Below are 22,829 nucleotides of genomic sequence, written 5' to 3'. Positions count from 1 at the left end.
GTTATTATCTAAGCGAATACGCTTTATTCGCAATCTGGTAGCCCATCTCATTTACCAAGGAAGTACAACTTTGTTGATACAAGCGTTCATAATCGCACCAGTGGATCATAACCCCCCCCCCCCCCCCCAAATTTGAGCCCTGCCACGAAATGCAGCTGCCGCAGACTCTGCTGCCACACCGTGGTCCGTGGTTCCTACGCAGTCGGCGCCGGTCCCGCCTACTGTTGTCATGGCAACGCTGTACGTCAGTTCGTCTCGTCTCCATCCACGCTCTCCTACGATCTCCTTCCTTCTCTCTCACAGCATACCCGCAAACCCGCATTTACGTACGCTGTGCCGAGCCCTGCTGAAGCACGTTGCTTCATGACCACCGCTGCAGATTAATTCCAGGATCTTCGCTCCCCATCTTTGGATTTAACTTAAAAGTCTGCTGTTATCCCGGCGGGATGGCAGTGTTGATCTACGTGTAACCACTTCAAGCCTCCACTAAGTGAGTCTCCAAGCATCTTCGCGGATTGCCCAGCTTGTCTTCTTCTAACGTAGTGTAACAGATTTTACCAAACAGTCGTTCCTGTGTAACGTTTGTTGGCCATTAAGCCTATGGTAGATATGACCTAATATTTGGATGTGTAGCGCATTATTTAAGAACCGTGGCAGTTCTCTGTGATTGATCGCTTCAGCGACTTGCCTAAAGCTAAGCGTATGCGACGGAGGCGTCAGCAGGGCAGCCTATGCGCGCGCCGCAACGGTCAGCGGCATACGAATTGCAGCAGTATCATTCAGCGCGCGCGACGTTCAGCCGATTTTCTCCTTTCTTTTGCAGGTTCATTCTTAGCATGGAGTCAAGTACTTGTTTAGAGCTTGCGCTTGAGGGTGAACGCTTGTGCAAGGCAGGCGATTTCCACTCAGGTGTCGAGTATTTAAGCGCTGCGATCAACGTAGGCACGGATGATACGAGAGTGCTTAGCGCCGTTTACAGTCAGCTGGGAAATGCTTCATTTTACCTCGGAGATTATAATAAGGCTCTGCAGTACCATCTGCTTGATCTCAATACAGCCAAGTAAGTGCGATACAGGTTATATTTATTGCAGGATTCATTAATGTACATATGCAGCAGTATAATATCAACAGCGTCCGTGATTTTTTATTTTTAGAAAGGACGTGTCAGCTCTGATTTTCTTGCTTTTTTTATTACTTTTTGTTTAATTGCTGCTTGCTTGATGTTTGCGTGAAATTTAAGATTGCTCATTCTTGATTGTTTTTTGTTTATTATTATTTGCTGCTTTGAATTTCTCACGCATAGTGCAGTCTTGTTAACGTAGCAGACATTTCTTGCTTGTTTGGAACGTTCTTCCTTCGTCTCTCTAGGGCAGCCGGCGACTTATTGGGGGAGGCAAAGGCGAGCGGAAACTTGGGCAACACACTCAAAATGATGGGCAAGTTCGATGAAGCAGTCACAAATTGTGAAAGGCACCTAAGCATATCCAGGGAAAAAGGCGACAAAGTATGCTTTTCTGTTTCTTTGTTTTCTTTGTGTTGCTTGTTTTAGTCCTTAGTTGCATTTTCCCATTGTGCATTTAACTGTTGCGTGGTGGTTTGGTTCACTAACCATCACTTCTGTGCAACAGCATTCTTGCACTCGTTATAGTTTTGTCTTTATTTCTTATTTTGTGTTCGCTCCTTTCATTTCTTTTCACTAGCACGTTAATGGCACTTATTTTTGTCAGCAGGTAAAAGGAAATGTTACCGTCTATGTACCAACTGATTGCACATAACCATGTTAGGAAGTTCACCTATAAACTATCATATGCAAGCATCACATTGTAATGCTGTGTGCACCACCACCTTTATCTGCTGACATGCACTGAATATACAACCTCCACCATATTGGATAGTCAGGCATGCTAGCTGACTGAATATTACTTTGAATGGGGTTTGGTTATCGCAGCACATGATTAAATGTCCCCCCCCCCCCCAACTGTATATAGAGTGTCACCACTGAACCAACATATGTATGTTCACTTAACAAAAATAACGTTTTGTTACATTCACTTTCAGAGATGCCATGAATTCACATGGTTAGCTGTATATACGGTCAGATGTGCTCAATATTACTGTTCAACAGCTTGCATTTGTAGGAGAATCTCATTGCACACTTTTTTAACAGCCACACCACCATGCCTTATGTACTGGAGGTGTGGCATAATTAGTCTTTTTATTTTTTGGCAAGAAATTCTGTTTCTAAAGGGTATTCACCACTTAGCAATAACACATTGAATTGTGCTTCCAAACTGACATGCAGGCAATGATATGCTGTTGTGTTAATACTTGTGCCACACACTCTTTCAATTGCGATTCAGCCAGACTGGGGTCAGAATTTCTTGATTGCAGTTGGCTTCCTTACCCAAGCTGTGGAAGAAAGCTAATCACAATTAAGAAATTCAGTCATGATTGAGATCGAATGTGCCCCATGTGACTGGGGTATTGTATTATTTGCTGTTCTCTAACAAACAGAAACCTTTGTAATGCAGTATATTTTAAGAATCTTGCTATTAGCATCGCTCAGTGCACAGCAGGAGCGCCAAGGGAAGAATACCATAGGCTCTTAATATCAATTGCTTGCTCCATGTAGCCATTGATAGTGGAATTCTTCAGAAGCTCATCTAACAGGCTATGTGCAAAGGTTAAGAGTTCGTTTCAAGCTTAAAAAAAAAAGGCGTCTTTTTTTCGGAATTATTTTGATCAACCAGCTTGTTTTATGTTTCCTTTTTTGTCTTCCATTTTCTGAAGGAATGATTGTTTTACACTTAAATTTGGGTCTGTGGTAAGAAAAAAGAACTTCTATGAACATTGTCAGCTTTATTTTGTGCTTAGTATAGCAATGATATAAATTTTTCACTGGTATTTCATATCTTGATCATGCTCTCTATACAAATGATCACAAATGCACCATGATGGAGTAGTGGCTTTGGTGTTCTGCTGCTTAGCCTAAGGCAATGGGATCAAATTGCAGCCATGGTGGCCAAATTTCAATGGGGGCGAAATGAAAAAAACGCCCATGTACCATGCATTTGGTGCACATTAACTATTTTGCTGCCGTGTCTATAGAAGTTGATCAATTTGATCCACAGTTTTTCTGTGTTATTAAACATTTATGTTGTAATTCTTCTACTAGCAGCATCATGCACCATTTGAACTGACATTTGAACTTTAGCTATTTGTCGGGTTTGAAAATGTATGGCAGATTGAGGAGTCTAGAAAAGTAAAACTTCAATTTCAGGTATCGGCAAAATTAGCCTCCAGTGCTCCTAACTTCTTTAATAAAAACATGCAAAATTCGCACTTTCGTCGGGTCGGCAACATAATATTTAGAAGACAGCAGCAGTGAAGACAGAAACTTCTCTCTGGTTGTAAATTTTCCAATCTGATGTATAGGTTGTTGTATAGGTTGTTTTAACGATGTCTCAAACAACGGTAGATGCTCATGGGTACTTATTGTGATTATTGCGTACAACTAATGTCAAGTGCAACTTTATTTTTCCCACCATGGGTTGCTTTTATTCATCAGTGCTTCGACAGTGTGTGTATAACTCATTACAAGCAATATTTCTCATTGTGTGTTCTTTTCACTCTCACAAGAACACGGACTCGATTTCAGAACTGACCTTTAACCAGAGCTTGACTAGCCATCTAATCTCGTACATTCTGAACACCGCTTGCGCATGTGGCGTTATTCATTACTGTACAATATTGTGAAATGCTCCATGCTACTGTACAGCACTTTACAGGAACTGAACAAAGCATGTAGAGGCTCCAGTGCCAGTTGAACGCAACTAAGACCATCTTGCTTGCACAGAAAAGCTGATCAAAGGTAATAATCAAGTATGAGGAGGCTTCTGTGTGCTTCCCTGACCTGACAACCATTGCTTTGCAAGCCTTAAGAACGCAGTAAAAAACGAACCAAGTGCCTGCTGCAGTGAGTGTAAACAAATGCTTCCTGTACATCAGGAACTCGCCTGCTTTCACATTTGCGAAGCTAGTGCTTTTCTGCATAGCATGGGCATCACTATGGCTGGTACTGACGCCAACAAATCTTCATAATAATGTTTTTGCGTGATCTGACTTACATAAGTTGGGAACTAGGAACCAGGTGTATATTTTGTATATTTCAGATTTTTTAAACTCTCGGTACTTACAATTAGCAAATTATTAGCGCATTATTACTTTCATTTGTGTTCCTTGAGGTGGTTCTTTGAAGTTTTACATAAGAATTTCAAGAGTTGTCTTGGAAATTATTACTGCTATACATCCATTCAAAACACCTGCCATGGTTGCTTAGTGGCTTTTGTGTTGCGCTGCTAAGCATGAGGCCGCAGGACCAAATCCTGGCCACTGGCAGCTGCATTTCAGTGGGGATGAAATGCAAAAACACCCGTGTACTTAGATTTAGGTGCACATTAAAGAACCCCAGGTGGTAAAAATTAATCTGGAGTCTCCCACTGCTGCATGCCTCAAATCAGATCGTGGTTTTGGCATGTTAAACCTCATAATTTCATTTCACATCTATTCAAAACACCAGTGATCAGACTATAATTTGATGTATTTCAGTATATGTTGCAAACTACTGTGTCTTAAAATAAAATGTTAAAACATAATATAATCGAAAATGAACACACTTCTAGTGGTGACAAAAGAGTTAAAGAACCCAAGTTAGTCGAAGTTAATCCAGAGCCCTCCACTACGGCGTTCCTCATAATCATATCGTGGTTTTAGGACGTATTCATCTTTTATTTTGATCACTAGGGGTGCCCGGGAGGTGTAAAGTAGTCTGACCAATAAGGACACCTCCAGGACACCTTGTTTCATGGCAGGATTTGATAGTCTACAGATTTGTTTGAAATTTGAGGGGCACATGAATACTGGCTTTTCTTTTTAGTATTGATTTAAGCAAGACTGTAAAATATGCGGAATTCATTAAACACAGTTTGAGAGGCACCAGAATGCTGACTTTATTTTTTGTGTACTTATTGCTGTCTCTAATTCCAAGCAGGGAGTGCTTTAAAAAGGACCGGAGAAGTCTCAAATACGAAGCATATGAAGAAACCTCTTTCACGCGGGCACATTTTTTTAGTATTTTGGTCTAACAGTTAAGGTAGGCATTAGGAAAGATGCTGCATTAATGAAGTTGTTCTTATGAAGCCATTGTATGTGATGGCCAATCACAGTAATGGTGGAACTGATCAGGCATGAGCCATTTTTATATGAAAAGAGCTTCGGAAACTGGTCCCAAAATTTTTATTAGAGCATAGTGTGTGTTTCTGTAAGAGCTTTTCAGGATTGTGAAATTTAGTTTTAGTTTTGGTATCTCTTGTTTTACATATCGTCAATGCTGCTGGCTTTATTAGAAATTGCTGTACTTAGTGGAACGCTTGAGCATGTAAGAGGGCTTAAGGCATCCAGGCCTTATAGGTGCACCAATAGAAAACTTGCAATGCTATGGTTTATTTGGTATTGTGTGTATGCTGTAGTATAGCCACGTGCCCATTGTAATATCTTCACCATGTACTTACTGAACATAAGATGCATCGCACATGCCTTGACTACAGCATGCATCATGCAAATTGTGTACCCTTATATAACTGCATAGTTGCTATTATGATAGGTAAACTTGGTAGCAAAGCACTATTAATTATCAGATATTGCTTTTCCTTTGGAATCTCAGTGCCAATTTGTGTCTGAGGGTGTTGTAAATCAATACTTCCTATGAATATTCAAGAAAAACCACCTTTGAATATTGAATGTGTAATATTCTTTAATTTTTAAATGAAATCAATTATAAATAATCTGCAACTCTGTTTCTAAAGGAAGGCTTATTTATGACTTGATACATGGAATGCCATTCCGAACTGGTTGTTCGATATACTGAGGAACTTCTACATGCGGGACAACTGAAAGATAATCGTATCTGGGGCACTATCACAATGACAGTACAAAGGAACAGCATCTCCCTAGATGCATGTTGAGTGCTGTGTTAGTTCAAGGAGAGCAGTGTAGTACTGCAGCACTGTACGTTGTACAAGGATGCAAACATAGTGAGATTGTCCAAATAATGACTTGCTTTTCCTAAATCGCACAAACGAATTTGCAATGTGCTTAAATGTGAGATATCCTTATTAAATGACTAGAAATTATTGAGCAAAAGTTAGCTGCTCCATACATTTACTCTGCAACGAGTGCATCTGTGCAACAAGTGCAGCTCCCTAGCAGCAGCCACTGTCACCACTTGCATCTGTCTTTCTCTGTGTAGACTCCAATAAGTGTTTTCTTATATTCAAACAGAAGTAAAGGTTTGACAACTTCGAATAATGAATGCTGAAATCAAATATGAATCGTATAACAAAGCTTATTTCATTTATATTTTGTTCGAATATGAGTCAAATACTATAACCAAGCTTATTCGATTGATATCAAAATTTCGAATATTTGTGCACCCATATTTTACACAGAACTGTGCTCACTGTTACCGTATTTAATCGAGTCTAAGCTACCCCTTTTTTTTCACGATCACGATGCCCAGAGTGAGTGGGGGTGCTTAGATTAAAAAAATCTAGAATGACCCCCCCCCCTCTTTTCGCTGCGACATCACGACGAGACAGGTGCGAGAAATAACATTTTATTTTTCAAACATTCAAAAGATAAATTGGGGCAGACAGTGAACCCACTGCTTGTGTGGGATGCTCATTCACTATCACTGCCACTCGAGTTCGTCGCACCACTTGAACCGCTGCTCTCTGTATCCCACAGCAGGTCATCTTCTGTTCCGTCGAAGTTGTTTGTGATTGAGCACTTCTTAAATGATTTGGCCACAACGTCCACTTGGACCCTCTTCCACGCGTCCGATATCCACTTTGCGATGGTTGATGGGGAAGCTTTCTGCAGCTTTCCTGTCGGTGTCTTCTTCTGGTCAGGGTATCGCACCCACTCTTCGTAGTCATGTTGGAGATTGGCTTTGAAGGGCTTGTTGACTGAAACGTCGAGGGGTTGCAGCACTGGCGTCATGCCACCCTGAATCACAACCAAGTCGCTATTGATGTTCCGAAGCTTTGTCTTTACCTCCGGGGTCAGATGGCCGCGAAACGCGTCCAACAGAAGTATCGACCGCGTGCCTTCAGGTCTGCTGAGCAATGATTCCAGAGTGAGCAAGCGTGCTTGGCTGCCTTGGCTACGCGCTCTTCCTAACAAATAGGTGGGTGCTTAGATTCGCATGCAAACTTTTTTCACAACTTTTTTTGCGAAAATAGAGGGAGGTGCTTAGAATCAAGGGGTGCATAGAATCGCAAAAATATGGTATATAACATGGTGTTTTGTCAGCAAAATAGCAGAAACGGTTGTACTAAACTTACCTTACATCAGGTTATAACAGTTTGTAATTCATGCAGCTTTAGTGTGATATGATGAGTTAGCATAATGCAGTGTAGCTTAAGTTTAAATAGTATTTTTGACTGAAAATTGTACCATAGTGATGTATTTTTATGGTTTTAAGATGTGCTAAGCGAAGATTGGTATGTTTAACAGGCTGGTGCCTTCATAAACCATGCAGGCAGTACAAAAGAATTCGGGATGAACTACACTCATCATGGCAGATGAACTCTGGCAGACTAGTTGTTAAGGAATAAAGAGTACAGATGGTAAGACTGAATTTGAAGATAGAGTTAATGTAGAAAGGAAGACAATATGCTGGATAAATAAAGTACTGCAAGCTGTAGTTCGTGGGAACAGCAAATCTAGCAGCCTAGGAGAAACCGGTATAACCATTTCTGTCTTCTTTCAATAGAGAACATTGTATGCCCTTAGCCAAAGTGATCTGTAAATATTGTACCTTTGTACAAATTGAGTGCCCTAAACAATATCATAATTTGCCACTTGGTAAAAAAAAATTGCATACCCTAATATGATTGCTATATTTAATGGGACACTATAGAGCAGCACTTAATCAGTTTAAATTGGTATTCTTCCACAACTCTTGTTTTCATTTAAATTGGGAGGAAAGGCTGATATTACTGGAGAAACGAAGGACCAAACTTCCCTTTCTGAATTTCATGCGGAAACCTCAGCACCAGTGTATCAATATTTCATTACGAAGTACAAAGCAGTATTTTCCTGTGTTTGTGCTGTTTGGAGCCAGAATAATTCTAAAAACTGCTAGGTTAATTTTGAGTGCAATTATGTCCTGGTTTGCTGATAAACATTTAAATAGATGTGAGCAGACACTGTTGAAATCTATCACATTGTGGTGAGCTAGTGTCGCGTGGTTAGAGCAGGCCTGGGCAGTATCAAATATACACGTATCTTAGATACTGTGTATACTGAGACACTTCTGCACCTAATAAGTCAAGTCATCCCATGAATCTCTTGCCACAAGATGTTTCGCATCCTTCAAATACGAGGGCAAATCAGAAAGTCTTTGCCCCTCTTTTTTTAGCCAAATTATGGCTGTAAATGCGAAGTCAACATATCCATTCCCAGCGGTGGACCTTTTTTGGGCTGGACCGGCCTAATCTGCTGGTGGCTCTGTGGCACGGCGCTGCAGTCAGTTATTGAAGGTGGCTGTTGTGCTTCACAGGTCCACGGCATATGAGCAACAAAGTGCGATTTGTTTTCTGTGGAGCAAGGGATGAATGCCCACCAAAAGCCACAGGGAAATGCAGCCCACACGGATAAAGGTCTCTCGCTTTGAGAAGTGTAAGATAGTGCTGTTGCGAGTTCGCAAAAGGCAGACTGTATTTCCACAGTCAGCCGGACAAATTCTACCACAGGGGCATCTCAAATTTAGTGCTGCAATGGGACAAATGTCTGAACCAGTGTGGGGACTATGTGGAAAAATAGTGTAAGGTACGTAGAATAGCTCGTATATTTGTAGTTACCCGTATTTACCTTATTTTGGCAAAGACTTTCCGATTCTCCCGCGTATAAGTGGAGTTATCGCACCAATACCTTGCTTGTCTCTGCTAACACGCTGGAAGCTACACTGCAGGGAAGACAAGAGGGCAAAGCCCTGGCTAAAGGTTGAGTGCTGTGGCAGCAGCGGTAGACTAGGATATGCAGCACGCCACTGCTATTTCGAAGGTGCAGCTATGTGCAGTGCAAAGATGAAATTATGTTCCCGTCTTTTTGAGATTGCAGACATAGATATGTTTCCTTTATTTAACTGAAACTGAGCAATCATACATTATTGAGAATTTCTTATTGAGAATCACGAAATCAACCAATAGCGTTGGTGGGCCGGCTGCTTTCAATGACGGCATTGCGGATGCAAGTGCAAGCGACTGTTCACTGCTTTTGACATGAGATTGTAAATTACTTGCTGCATGCAGTGCAGTAATGTTTGGCTCACATGTTCACAGGAGCCTCTTTAATAGATTGGCAACATTATTTTACTATGTTCAAAAAGTGTTTCAGGCTACCTTTTAAGATACTCTTTGGGCATCTTGTGTTTCTATCATGATACATTTGCAAAGGCTTGTATCAGCATATCTGTTTTACCTGCTGCGGTAGCCCACTGGCTATTTTGTTGTACTGCTGAGCTTGACGTTGCGGGCGTGATCCCCGCTGTGGCGGCCGCATTCCGATAGGGACGGAATTCAAAAATACTAGTATACCGTGCATTGGGTACACATGAAAGACCCCTAGGTGATCAAAATTAATCCGGAGCCCCCTCATTATGGCGTGCCTCATAATCAGATTGCAGTTTTGGCAAGTAAAACTCCAGAATTTAATTTTTAACTATTTTATTTTGGTACAACTACTGAGGTATTATATTTGTGAAGATACAAGGTATGTACACCTACTGGAAAATTCATGAAGACTTCTAGAGTCACCGAAGGGTAGGAAATAATGACAATAAAAGCTTATTCTGAGAGACAATTTTTTGTTTGCTCACATTTCTAATAACCAAGCACAACCACAAATGCACAACACGGTGCCACTTAGAGACGCCGCACTTTCCAACCTTAACAACTGGGGAGTGCCAGCCCACCTCCATTTTCTTGAGACAAGACGATATATGATACGAGGAAATCAAAAATAAGAAATGGGGTGAACAAAAAGTAAAAGCAGTCATCATCATTTGTTACAAGAAGTATATGATCAATGAGCTTTAATTTGAGAACAAGGTGTGTCATAAGGCTTCATAAATATGGTCAATTGTTCTTGAGACCACATGTTATTAGAAGCATATTTTTTGCCAAGTATGAAAGTAAAGTGGGACGGATGCATTTCTGAAGTGGGACTGTTGGATTTTATGAGCATACCCTTTGAAACAGGGTAGCGCATGATGCCGCCGTGCAAGCGTCAAGCTGTTTAGTTTTACCTCTCTGCTGTGTTTATTTTTGGCCTTTAGGATCCATAGTTCATTTTGCAAGACATAGAATCATGAAGTTACTTATTGCCCTAAACAAGTAACATGCTTTCATTCTGTGTGTTCCCTATCATTACACTGCCAATACTCTGCTCCGTTGCAAGTTCATTAGTCTTTGCCTTGCTATGCATCTTGAAGACCCAAAGCCTTGGGCAGGGGTACTGTGTGCTCGTTTATTTTTGAATCAATGCTCCGACAGTCTCGGCAAGTGACAAATCAGTTCTGCAGAAATCTGCAAGGTGTAGGAAGCTTCCTCCACCTTTGGACTTCTGCAGAACTGATGATTTGCTATATTCATTTGACCTTGTGCTTTGAGTTCTTGATTAAATTGGCCTCGCCTTGCAATCCCTGGTTTACCCTGCCTCCTGGTTTTCTCAGGTGATAGAGCGACTGCCCCGGAAGGGTGTTGGTACCGGGTTTGATCCCCGGGTCAGTACGAATTTTTCTCCAACTGCAAAGCTTTCTTTCTGAGAAACCTGGGCATTTCCTTTTTTTTTTTAACTTTCATGCTACTCTTGAGTAGATAACAAGTTTTTCCTTTCAGGCTAAAAAAAAAAACATGCATACTGGTATCTATTGTTTCCATGTGCTACACATGAACAGCCATTGACAAAATTTGTTTCCATCTAGCACTGCATTACCTTGATTTCAGACACGCTGGTATGGCTTCAAACGGTAGTGACGTGCCCTTTGAATTATTGTATATCTTTTCTCCTTTGATTTAATTTATTGCTGTTTGATGTACGTACTAGTCCCATGATTGGCTTCCTTTCCACTGAGACCTGTAGCAGTGGCTCAGTCGCTATGGCGTTCCGTGACTGAGCATGAGGTCGGGGTTTCAATTTTTGGCCATGGCAGCTGCATTTTGATGGGGCGAAATACAAAAACATTGGTGTGCTTAGATTTAGGTCACGGTAAAGAACCTTAATTAGTCTAAATTTATCCGGAGTCCTCCACTTTGGCATGTCCCTCAAAATTCACTATGAAATTAACCCCCGCATATAATTTGTTTTCATCACACCTATCAAGTATTCTGTTTTTGATCTCTGTATTAAGTTTACGGCTCTTTCCTCTGCTGCTGTTCATGCTATAACATATTTACTGGTTAGTTTCCTTTCTTTTCATTCTCTGCTGTGAGTCAACGTTTTTGAAGTCTTAACTCCCTCATATGAGCTTGCAAAATAACAGTACAGTAAGGCAAATGCAGCTGCCAAACATGGGAGATTGTCAAAATCTGCACCGTTTGTGAACCTATTTTCTGGGAATTTATTAAATTTAAAAGTGATCATAAATGTCAAGTGCTCTGTCACACACTTGTGAGACTTTTTTTATCTGTTAAATGAGTGAAATAATATGTAGTGATGCGTATGTATCATATATTTTTATCTTTTCTTGTCGCTGACTAAACCTGATATAGGACCATATCCAATTTATGTGGGAGTGTGTCAGAATCTTGGGAGTGCAAGTGATATTTTTTAATATCATTATTATTATTTTGCCAGACATAGGAATCTTCATGCAGCATGCACAGTCTCGGCATGTCTTAAGCACTTCACAAGCATTGAAGAATATGAAAAGCATGTTCATTGCTAACATTGGGCACAACCACTTTTTCTGTTTCTCTGCACACTTTCATTGAATAGTTTGGAAAGTGGAAAACACCGCATTTGGGTAGTGTGCTGTGAAGTCTGCTTTATTAAGAAAAAAACTTGTTTCAAATGTTATAACTAGAATTGGGTGTGCATGTTTTATTTTTCACTTCAGTCTCAGCATCTCATAACTTTCTTGTCTGACTTAACATGTCATGAAGGCAGTTGTTGCAGACTGCTAAGGTAACTGTGTACTGCAGAGATATAGATGTTACTATTCAACTTGAATGAATAGTAGGTTTGTAAAGGTTGGCAGTCTGTTCTTGAGTAGAGTGGGTGGTGGCCACATGTTCTGTTGACCCTGTATACTCGTAATATATACGTTTATTTTTAATTGGTTTGGCACAAAAGTACCTATCTGACCCGTTTTCATTTAGGCCCAAAGTATCATTCTTACCTACTTGTTAATGTCTGCACATTTTGTGATGACCACCTATATCATAACTTGACTCTTTCCGTACCGCGCCCATCTGGAATTTTTAGCCCGCTGTTGATGGTTTGAAACACCACTTTCGAGACCTTCCGCGCCGCTCACAGACACACTGCATTGCCGGGCTTGAAGAAGGAGAACTATATTTTTGTTTTCTAAGCAGTTCGCTTTTTATCCCTGGGCAGTGATTTTCGAACACCTTCCGAAGTTTTTGCAATCGTCAAACTAGAAAGCAAAAATAACTGCCCGCTATTGATGGTTTGAAACGCTGCTTTCGAGACCTGTGCCACTCATGGACACTCTGCACCATAGGACGTGAAGGCGGAGAGGTACATTTTTGTTTTCTAAGCAGTTCACTTTTTCCCCGCTACGTGGTAATTATTTTTGAATGCACTTCTAAGTTTTGTGATCGTCAGTGTAGAAAGCAAAAATGGCTGCCTCTGGGAGTGGCGTGCGAGCTTCGAAAGATCACAGATCTCGTGATTCCACTGCATCTGCAGCTGATTTTATTGATGGATCGAGCAGCAGCGAGTCTAAGTATGCTGCCTTTTCGTCGGGCTTTGAGAGCGACGACGACACAAGACAGCCCGGACCATTGACGACCGCAGCCCGGCATGCCAAACTGTAGTGCTTGCATTTAAATGTTTCTGGTAGAATACCTGTTCAACCAAAAATTTTGATTTTTTCGAAGATAGTGGCTATCTCATATATCTCATAATTTTCGTTATTTTTTTCTTAGTAAATAGAAGCGTGTCTTTACAAACTTCAGTTTTATCCCACAGTCTTAGTTGTGGCTTTTTAGATATTTTTTATGCCATACATCTTGTTAATAAAACTTTTATGGGTGAAAAAAGCATTCATTCTGCTTTTTGTTTATGTATTACATAAAATATTTCATTTCATTTATTTTGACATTAAAGGCCTGGAGGCATTACGTAAGGGAGGGATTTAATCCTTGTAACAATGTTAGAAGAAATGTACATTGAGTTGAATAGTTCCTTGAGAAAAAATAATCTGGTGTAGCCTACAAAAAAACCTATTTTCCCCATGGTAGGGAAAGAGCTAATCGAAACGATAATGAAGTCTCCTTGTTTCAACTGAAATAAATATGTGATACAGTATGTGCTTGCCAACTTTTACAATTGTATCATAAAATCTCAGTTTTATTCAGGTTTCTTACAATAGACTATATGCAAAACCTACAAGTCGGTTTCTCCATACACTTTTGACGCAGCCAAGATGGCGGTCCTCTGACTAGAATCGTAATTAAAGTATCAACATGTGGGTCAGTGACATCATTCCTGCCACCATCCACTCCCAGTTATATCCAAGGGTCCAAACACTTGTCTCGGCATTAACGGCACTTCCAAGTGGAACACTGCCATCTTGGTAGGGAAATTTTACTCTGGTGAAAGCCTGCATATGGACTTTTGCATAACGTCTATTGTTTTATAATATAGATAATTTTTAAGTTATTGTATTTCCGTGAAGTTCAGGGCAAAACTGATTTCCAAACAATGTGAGTGCAGTTGGCAGCTGAATTTGCAGTGATATTTCAGACCAACTGGATTATTTGAACCTTCCCACAGTGGCTGCCATCCACTCGATAAAAGCAATGTGTAACAGCATTTGCAATTTGGGCGACAATTGTATGAATATTTTATTGATAAAATTCATTAATATTTGGGTTTGTCTGTGGAACAGATAATTGTAGTTGTGGCTATAAAGTACATTGCCTGTTCACAGCATCCCTATAGAATGAAGCCTGCATATTTTTTTAGTAAATGAACAACTAACTAAAGCCGTAATTTTTGTTATTTTCACCAAATTTTAGCATTTTTTTTACTTCAACTGGCATATTTCTCAAATTTGAAGTTTGGCAGGTCTGAGAACGTATATTCACTCACAGGATTGGTGATGGGCATAAACATTTATGTTAAATTTGCTAGTGGCAACTGTTGTAACCAAGCTGGCTGTGCCAAATTCCACTGCATGCACACACTGTTAAGCATTGTATTGACGATTCTTTCGCCCTGGCGACAGTCAAGAGACAGGGTGTCCATATCCTGCTACTCAAACATTTTTACAGCCACCACCATTGTAGAACCTGGTACTAAGCGTTAGTTTTTTTTTTGTATTATTATTTTTAAGGCAGAACTGGAATGCTAAAGAAAAAATTCAGTGCTGTCGGTGAATCAGCACCCACAGTGGTGGCTTATTGGATATGGTGTTGAGCACTATGGTGCCTCTTGCATCTGCATGTTGCTTTGGGACATTAAACCCTACCTATCAACAAAACAAATGTCAATGTATGTGAAAGCAATTTCCATGTGTGTTGCACAAATAAGTTCCTTTTTCTATGCATAAAACGCATAAAACTTCATGGAGGCATGCCGCAGGAGCTGTGCATTATTCTACTTTGTGATTTATTGGGGGGGGGGGGGGGGGGAAGGCTGTGGTGTATGGCACTGTTTTAGCAATGTACTAGCAAATGTGTTGTCTATGTTTAGGTTCCATTTACAGAAGCAAGCCACGAGGAGCTCATTACTGATTTTTGCTTTCCTGGATTCTGCAGATAGGAGAAGCACGTGCCCTTTATAACTTGGGCAATGTGTACCATGCTAAAGGGAAGCACATAGCCCGTGCTAGTCGGCAGGAGCCTGGGGAGCTGCCATCTGATGTTCAGGACTGCCTTCGGAGGGCCATCCACTGCTATGAGTGAGCTGAGAACTTTAGTGGTTGCCTGCTACAGGCCTAGCAGAAGCTAGCATCATATTATGGTCTGGCTTGCTGGCTGTGATGTTTTCACTGGATACAGATTCAGAGGGGAAAGAAGAAGAAAAAAAGGTGCTAAGCGCTGCTATTCTGTCTTTTCAGGGAGAACCTCAAGTTAATGGTGGCTCTTGGTGACCGATCAGCTCAAGGTCGAGCATACGGCAACTTGGGAAATACATACTACCTGCTTGGTAACTTCAAGAAAGCCATTGCCTACCACGAGCAGGTGTGTATCTTGAGCTTCATTCATGACATGTCAGACAATTGTTTAAATTTGTTTTATTAAGCACTTTTAAGATCCAACCAAAGAAAAGCTGACTGCTGTTTAGACTTTTGCTTCTTGTGTTTCTCTTGTGGTATTTCATTGGGCTTCTTTGATTTATCTGGCCTGCACTATCCACTGACCTCCATTGTTTCCATTTTCACAAAAGGTAGCATCATAGTCTTGTGACTTAGCTGCCAGAGCATGCTTGAGATTTTCCTGGAAGTTAGACTCTCCTCGCTGCCGTCACCTTGCCCAGAGCCTCACCACAGGCGTTAGTGAAATCTGTGCTGCTGCCTGAATGCACAGTATATGTAGGGTCCTTCGTTTTTGGATGAAGCCTGATAATTCGTCATTTTTGCACCTGCGAACAAGTTTTATGAAAACCAGGTTCAGCTCGATTTCTCCCCATAGTTTCTCCCTTTTGTGAAGGGGAAGACTAATTGCATCTGTTACAAAACCACTCAATGCTTCTAGACTTCTTTGAGCAAGTGGTCAAGATATATCATATTAATATTATTCATGCACAAAATATGACATATGCTTCCTTTTTGCTCAACATTCAAGCAAAAACCGGTGTATATAATAAATTCAGTGCCTGCTGGCCTTAACGGGTATTCCAGGTAAATATGCAAGGCAACAACATTGCATGCGCATGTCATTTGTAAATGGTTGCAGCTAGAGGGATGTGATATTGACACGTGTACTTACATTTATCAGGCGACCAGGTTTCGCCGCCTAACAAATCTTATCGCACAGCGCGGGACGCGCCTGCATGTATCCGAAGTTTCTGGAAAGTTATCGATGCTTCTATCCGCACTCTGTTGTCGCCGAACCTTGTGTTATCTGATTTATTCACCTGACGCGAATGGTGTAGAACTTTGTGGAAGGCACGCGGGTCCGAACGATTAGTCTGGAACATTCGACAACTGTCTTTTAAAAGCCGACGCGCTTGACCCGCTGATCAGATATCCGACGATCGCCGACCGTGTTCGCCGCTATCGTTGTGCTATAAGTGTAGCCTGTTTTTGTGGGCACAGGTTCGCCCAATAAAAGCTAGCTTTGTATTTCACCGTATTGCTTCTTTCTTCACCGCCACTACCACGTGACACTTTTGAGTTTTGCCAATCGGTGTTTGCATTTTCATGCCTTTCGTTAATAAGCATTAGTGTTGGTTTTTCAATGAGAAAGACATGCTTGATGGAGACATTGAGATAAAAAGCACGTGCTGGCCATCTAAGATGTGTCACTGAGCTACTATATACTCTCAGCAGCACAATATTTATAGAGGTACATAATTAATTACACCATGATCGGACATTGTGTGGTTTGAAGAGTTTGATAGCTATCAAGAGAATAAACAATGTAGTTGCACTTTCTTTGCATAACAATGTACTTTCAAATATCTTGGATGCAACATTGCCGTGCGCTTTCTGCATCAATGATGATATGGTATGATTGCGATTTCGCTCATTTTCCTGCCAATTCCGCTTTACTTATAAAAGACCATGACCGCGCAATTGCCTTTTAGCATTGATAGGTACATCAACGCACATCCAATGCAGGTCCTGCACTGTTCACACAATGTGGCAAATGATGGCTCACAACGGTTGCCTAGCACAAAGTATGCATTATAAACTGATCTGCAAACATATACTAATACCCGTGTCACGGACATTTTAATGTCGTTTGATTCAAATGACATTCGGTGCAACGAATGCCATTCGACCTGTGGTGGTGCTAGACGGGAAAAACTAATGTCATTTGGTCATGATACGGGTGCTAATCATTGCAAAAAGGTTGGTAAGAAAATTAGAACAAGGTATTTGTAGAGCGTCTGAAAAGTCAATCTGTTTATTTTAATAAACAGATTAAATAACACATATATAAAACTACTGTCGAACCCACTTGTAACGATACTGGATTTAACAATATATCTGTTATCACAATGAAAAGCTGCTGCACCGTCAACTTTTGTATGTTTTATATGGAGAAATAACTAGTTTACTACAATGTCATTATGCGACATTACCGGTTATAACAAAGTGTGGCTGCTGGGTGTCTATGCCGAAAGATAATGAAATGCGAAATCCTTGTAAAAAGAAAAAAATTAAATGCGAGTCGCTGCACGATTGCCCGCCACTCTGACTGCTGCCGTGCGCTTCTCTGCACTGCAGTGGCAGTGCAGTGAGAGCCAGAACACTCGACCCGCCACTGGAATGCAGTGTACATCCGGAGAGCAGATTGGGGGAGGATGTGTGAGGAGAAATGCACGATGTGACACAAGCAATCGACATTCCAGCATTCTCTGTGGGAGAGCGACAAAACACGTGTAACCATGTTGTGATCGTCGGGCGTTCACCGGTTCGCGGCAGCATACAACATCCATTTGTGCAACGCCAACGCATCCCGCAACGTTTCCGCCTGTGAAGACTATCTGAAATTATGGATTCTGAAGCTCAGCGCATCCTGCATTCAGGGCAATTCAGCTGCCAAGAGGTCCGCCACTGGCCACATTAATATAATGCGGAAATTTCTTTTGAGCTAGAAAGAAAAAACAGGCACTTTATTCTCGCCACCTTCGGAAGCTGAACAAAGCACTTCCTCTTTGGAGTAGGAAGAGACAGTCGTTGCAATGTACGAGTCCACTTTCCGTCTTTGCTCCGGCAATGAAAATAGCTGTTGTGACATCGCTACATACATTTCGTAGTCGTCATCATTGCTACTTCTGTCGTCCGTCAAACTGCAACTCGAATCCGAAGTTGAGCTCCAGCAGCTTTCACTGCTGTCACCATCGAGTGTCTCAAGCACTTCAGCAAGGCGAAGATGCCTTGCTGCCGCTGTCCCCCGCGCATCCGGCGGGAAGCAATGTGAACTAGAAATGCCAGTATCTGTCGCTTAATCATTGCGAAGCTTGTTCACATCAACAGCATCAAAGTATCTGGGGCCAAAATAGCGACTATGCTTGGCTGCCGCCATTGCCGCTGTGCTCTGGCTGAAGCAAAATAAATACAAATTAGGAGGATATGGCGGCTTGAATCACGTGACTTTCTCCGTACTCCGTTTTTCAAGAAAGAGCAGTGCGGACTGCTCCCACTCCTGTTCGACCACTGAAACACGCCGCGCTTGAAAAGAGCACTTTCAGTGTGCTTTTGAGTGCTCCTGTTTTCCTAATGGAATTTGCCATAGGGTTACAAGAAAATTGTATCTGAATGGTCCAAACACCTTTCTTGAGAAATTCAAATCTCCCGCCACCCAACCGGGGTAGTGGTGACGTTGCATACGCCATCACCGCCCTTTGCTGCCGTCGGTGAGCACAACGACGCCAGACAGAGGGCGGCACTGAGTTAAGACAGAGCGGCTGATTCGCCGCTGTAGCTTCTTTTTGGTCAAGTGGCGTTGACCATTCGGGCATCCCGCGACACCACATGGAAGTTGAATTCTCTGCCACTTGCAGTTTGTGCGAGTTTCGCGAGCCAGCAAAACCAGCGCAGCACTATGCGATCAGGAAAGTACTGAAACGTGAAAGTTTGGACGGCGCAGAGTCGAGCGAAAATGAAACCTTTCGACCGTCGTCGTTGTCAACGGTAATTTCAATGAGCTCTTTTTTCCAAACATGAAATGGAACTGGTCAAGTAGCATTTTCTTTCATCGCATAATACAATGCGAGGATGCTTTTTGCAATGAGAAGTTGTGTACTAATGACAAAATTTAACTGGGGAGTGCTTTCGTCATCGGGAAATGGCTTGACTGTCCCGGGGGGTCTCTAATCATGTCCTGCATTTACCATGACTTCTCGATTGCTAAGGCTCTGTTCGCGATAATATTGACGCCTTAGAGATTCTCGAGCACTAATCTATCACTTTAGTTCGACGTGGTACACTGAAAGCTTGTTAATTCGACTTCCGTTAATTCGGAAAATCCTATAATTCGACCTTCGCGCCTGGTCCCTACAATTATGTATAGGAGTCTATGGGACGAAACTCTCGTTAATTCGGACGGATTCCAGCCCACCTCGGATAATTCGGACGATTTCAGGCAGCCACTGAGGCTCGAAAACGAAAATACGGCAAACGCGGCACCAAAGTGATACCCAAACGCAGCATCGCCATTCACATCAAGTGGCTGAAACTTGGCCAATCCGATCTAATTGGCTCGACTTGTGGCTGGATGGGCACTTTTGCTTGTTTTTGCATGTGTCGGTGTTATCGACGGGGCCATTTTGACGCTTTGTTGCTGTCTGTGCGCTACATCCTTGCACGCTGTTTTGCCGAGGACCGCTGGATTTAGCGCAGCTCAGTTATTGAACTTTATTGGTGCTTTTCTGTTGTGCACCCTTGTTGCTGCATTCTCCGCCGACGGCAACGCCGCCGAAGCGACCGAAATACGAGGCCAAGGACTTGGCTACCAAGGTGGAAATTTTTCTCGACAAGAACTCAGGAAGAAGTACGACGTGAAAAGAAGTACCGTGAGCACGTATGTGAAAGATGAAGAACAGATTCTTTAGGCGTTCGAAAGCGAGAAGTTCCGAGCGTCACGAAAGCGTCTGCGAACAGCAGCTCATCCAGAGTTGGAAGAGGCTTTGCTTCGGTGGGTGGTCGACTCGCGTAATGCAAACCTGCCATTGAGTGGACCCCTCAACATGGCATGGCGCAAGCAGAGAGGTTTGCACTGATGATGCATATCGATGCATTCAAAGCATCGGAAGGGTGGTGTGCGCACTTCAGAGCGACATGGCCTCGTTTTTAAGACTGCGTGTGGCGAAAGAGGTGCTGTCAATGAAGACGTTGCCAACGACTGGAAGAACGCTCAGCTGCTCGAACACATCACCGCCTACGATCCAAATGATATATTTAATGCTGATGAGACAGCACATTTCTCTAAGGCTTTGCCAGACAAGACTGACCATGAAAGGAGATCGTGCATCGGTGGCAAAAAGATCCAAGGAACGCGTCACCATTCTTTTAGCTGCCAACATGACAGGAACAGAGCGCTTGCCGCTTGTCATCATTGGAAAGGCACAAAAGCCATGGTGCTTTAAGAACATGCCTGCTCTTCCTGTGGAATACCGAGCGAATAAGAAGGCCTGGATGACGTCGGAAATTTTTCGAGGCTGGATGCAGAAGTTAGCCCGACAGTTCTCCGCAAAGAACCACAAAGTGTTAATGGTGCTGGACAATTGTAGTGCTCATAACAGTGTCACCGGACTGGACAACATAGAAGTTGTTTTCTTGCTGCCGAACACAACATCGGCCCTCCAACCGATGGACCAAGGCATAATTCAGTATGTCATGACTAAATACTGCAGGTGCGTGCTGGAACGTATACTCCTGTGCCATGAAGTCGGCAAGCAGTACGACGTGAATATTTTGAGCGCGGTCAACATACTTGCCTACGTTTGGCACAACACGTCCGCGCACGTCGTCGCCAACTGTTTTAGACACAGTGGCTTCGTTGTGCGTGAGCCTGGCGATGATGCAGTGGCCGAAGTGTCGCTAGACGACAATGGAGATGACTGCGAGGATTTTGGAGGAGTTCTGCCGGATGCGTTGACACTTGCTGATTACGTCAGCATTGATGACAGCGTTGTTACAGCCTGCTCGCTTACCGAATAAGAAGTGTTTAGGGACGTGCTGCACGGCGAAAATTCTGAGGAGGAAGAGGAGCCGCGAGAGGAGCAGCCTCGGCGCCCTCACACTGTGAAGGAAGCCGTGGAGGCCCTCGCTGTGTTGGAAGAATTTATTTGGGACACTGCAGACAGCATGGCAGCTGCTAAGCACCTGGAAGGACTTGGTTAGGTTAGGTTAGGTTAGGTTAGTATCCGCGCGGGTTTCTGCGCGAAAGCAGACGAGCATCCTCACTTTGCGGAATAAAGGAATGTTGATGAAAGTCGTGCATTTATTGTTTTTGTCCGCTCAATAATTCTGACATTCGGTTAATTCGGACAAAATTTACGGTCCCTAGAAGTCTGAATTAACGAGGTTTTACTGTATTTGCCTTTAGTGTCCCTTTAAATATCGCTGTGTAGCAGCTGAATAATGTCATTCGATTCGAATGACATTAAAAAGTTCTGTGTGACAGGAGTGTTAGGGTCATTCATTTTTTTTGGTTTTATGTTTTTCAAAAATCGAGGGGTAAAAATCTGGTGTTATTTTTAGGGAAAAGCCTTGAAGAAATCTCGTTTTTGTTGTCCGACAGCCAAAGTTTTAGATTTTTCTGGTAACATACAGGTGTGGTTCACAAAGGCTATTCTTTCATTTCGGACTCAAAAATTTTATTTAAACAAGCGAAACCACTGACAGGGACATATAGTTCCAAAGAGAGCTGTTTCCAAGTTACGTGACAAAATTATCTATACAATAATTCGCACTGGTAGGCATTATTTACACTGATAAAACAAGCCACATAAACAAACACAACAAACAGAGATGTTCTTGGTGATCCCTTGTTTACCTTATTCTCTGCCCTTCTTTATCAAAAGAAAAAAGGCATGAATAGTAGTGCACACAGGCACATTTTTCAAGAGGCGTGACGCTTTTCCTTATCTTACAAAGTCCTTGTTCAAGTGCACATTTTGAGCATTTCTCTGTCTATTCTAGACCTGTCATGTCTCTCGTCTTTGTCCTGTTTTATTGCTTTGCTCTATATGTTCTTGCAATAAAATAATTAAATACAAACCAGCCAAATCAGTCACCCTTCATTCAACACACTTTAGTTAAGAAAACGTCCTGTCAATGTCACAGCTACCGTTCGCAGTGCAGAGTAACGTCAACACGGCATTCACTTCCAAGCACATCACTACATGTGTGCAGTGTGTGGAAACTGCAATGTGACACGCCATTGTTGTATTCATGTAATAAACACAGCTACTAAAAGGGCAACAAGCTTTCTTCCACTTTAATAATAATATTTAGGGCTTTACGTGCCAAAACCACTTTCTGATTATGAGGCACGCCGTAGTGGAGGACTCCGGAAATTTTGACCACCTGGGGTTCTTTAACGTGCACCTAAATCTAAGCACACGGGTGTTTTCGCATTTGGCCCCCATCGAAATGCGGCCGCCGTGGCCGGGATTCGATCCCGCGACCTCGTGCTCAGCAGCCCAACACCATAGCCACTGAGCAACCACGGCGGGTCTTCCACTTTAAGTCACCTGTTTAGTACACATAGCAACGAGCATGTATTCACACTTGGTTTTCATTATTCAAATTGGCTTCAAAATATAACATACATGTCCCACTTTATTTTGTGTGCAAAAACTCTTCTCACCAGCAAAGGAGAGCATTTATCTCATTT

General features: G+C 42.2%; 1 protein-coding gene across 2 annotated transcripts in view; it reads left to right on the top strand.

Moving 5' to 3' along the window:
* Positions 1-297: 297 nt before the first annotated feature.
* The window catches only part of pins (G-protein-signaling modulator pins), an 81,631-nt gene continuing 59,099 nt past the window's right edge, over positions 298-22,829 (top strand). Inside the window, exons 1-5 of one of the 2 annotated variants that reach the window (XM_075691183.1) lie at positions 298-490; positions 824-1,060; positions 1,369-1,504; positions 15,072-15,214; positions 15,374-15,497. In XM_075691183.1, the coding sequence (XP_075547298.1) occupies positions 837-1,060; positions 1,369-1,504; positions 15,072-15,214; positions 15,374-15,497 (627 nt within the window). In that variant the 5' untranslated portion in view covers positions 298-490; positions 824-836. The remainder of the gene's footprint in view (positions 491-823; positions 1,061-1,368; positions 1,505-15,071; positions 15,215-15,373; positions 15,498-22,829) is intronic. The other variant, XM_075691184.1, reaches the window with a different exon arrangement.

This window comes from Dermacentor variabilis, chromosome 1 (genome assembly GCF_050947875.1).
Source record: "Dermacentor variabilis isolate Ectoservices chromosome 1, ASM5094787v1, whole genome shotgun sequence".
Lineage (NCBI taxonomy): Eukaryota > Metazoa > Arthropoda > Arachnida > Ixodida > Ixodidae > Dermacentor > Dermacentor variabilis.
Note: the sequence above shows the minus strand (reverse complement) of the source record. Positions and strands in the feature narration are given on the sequence as shown.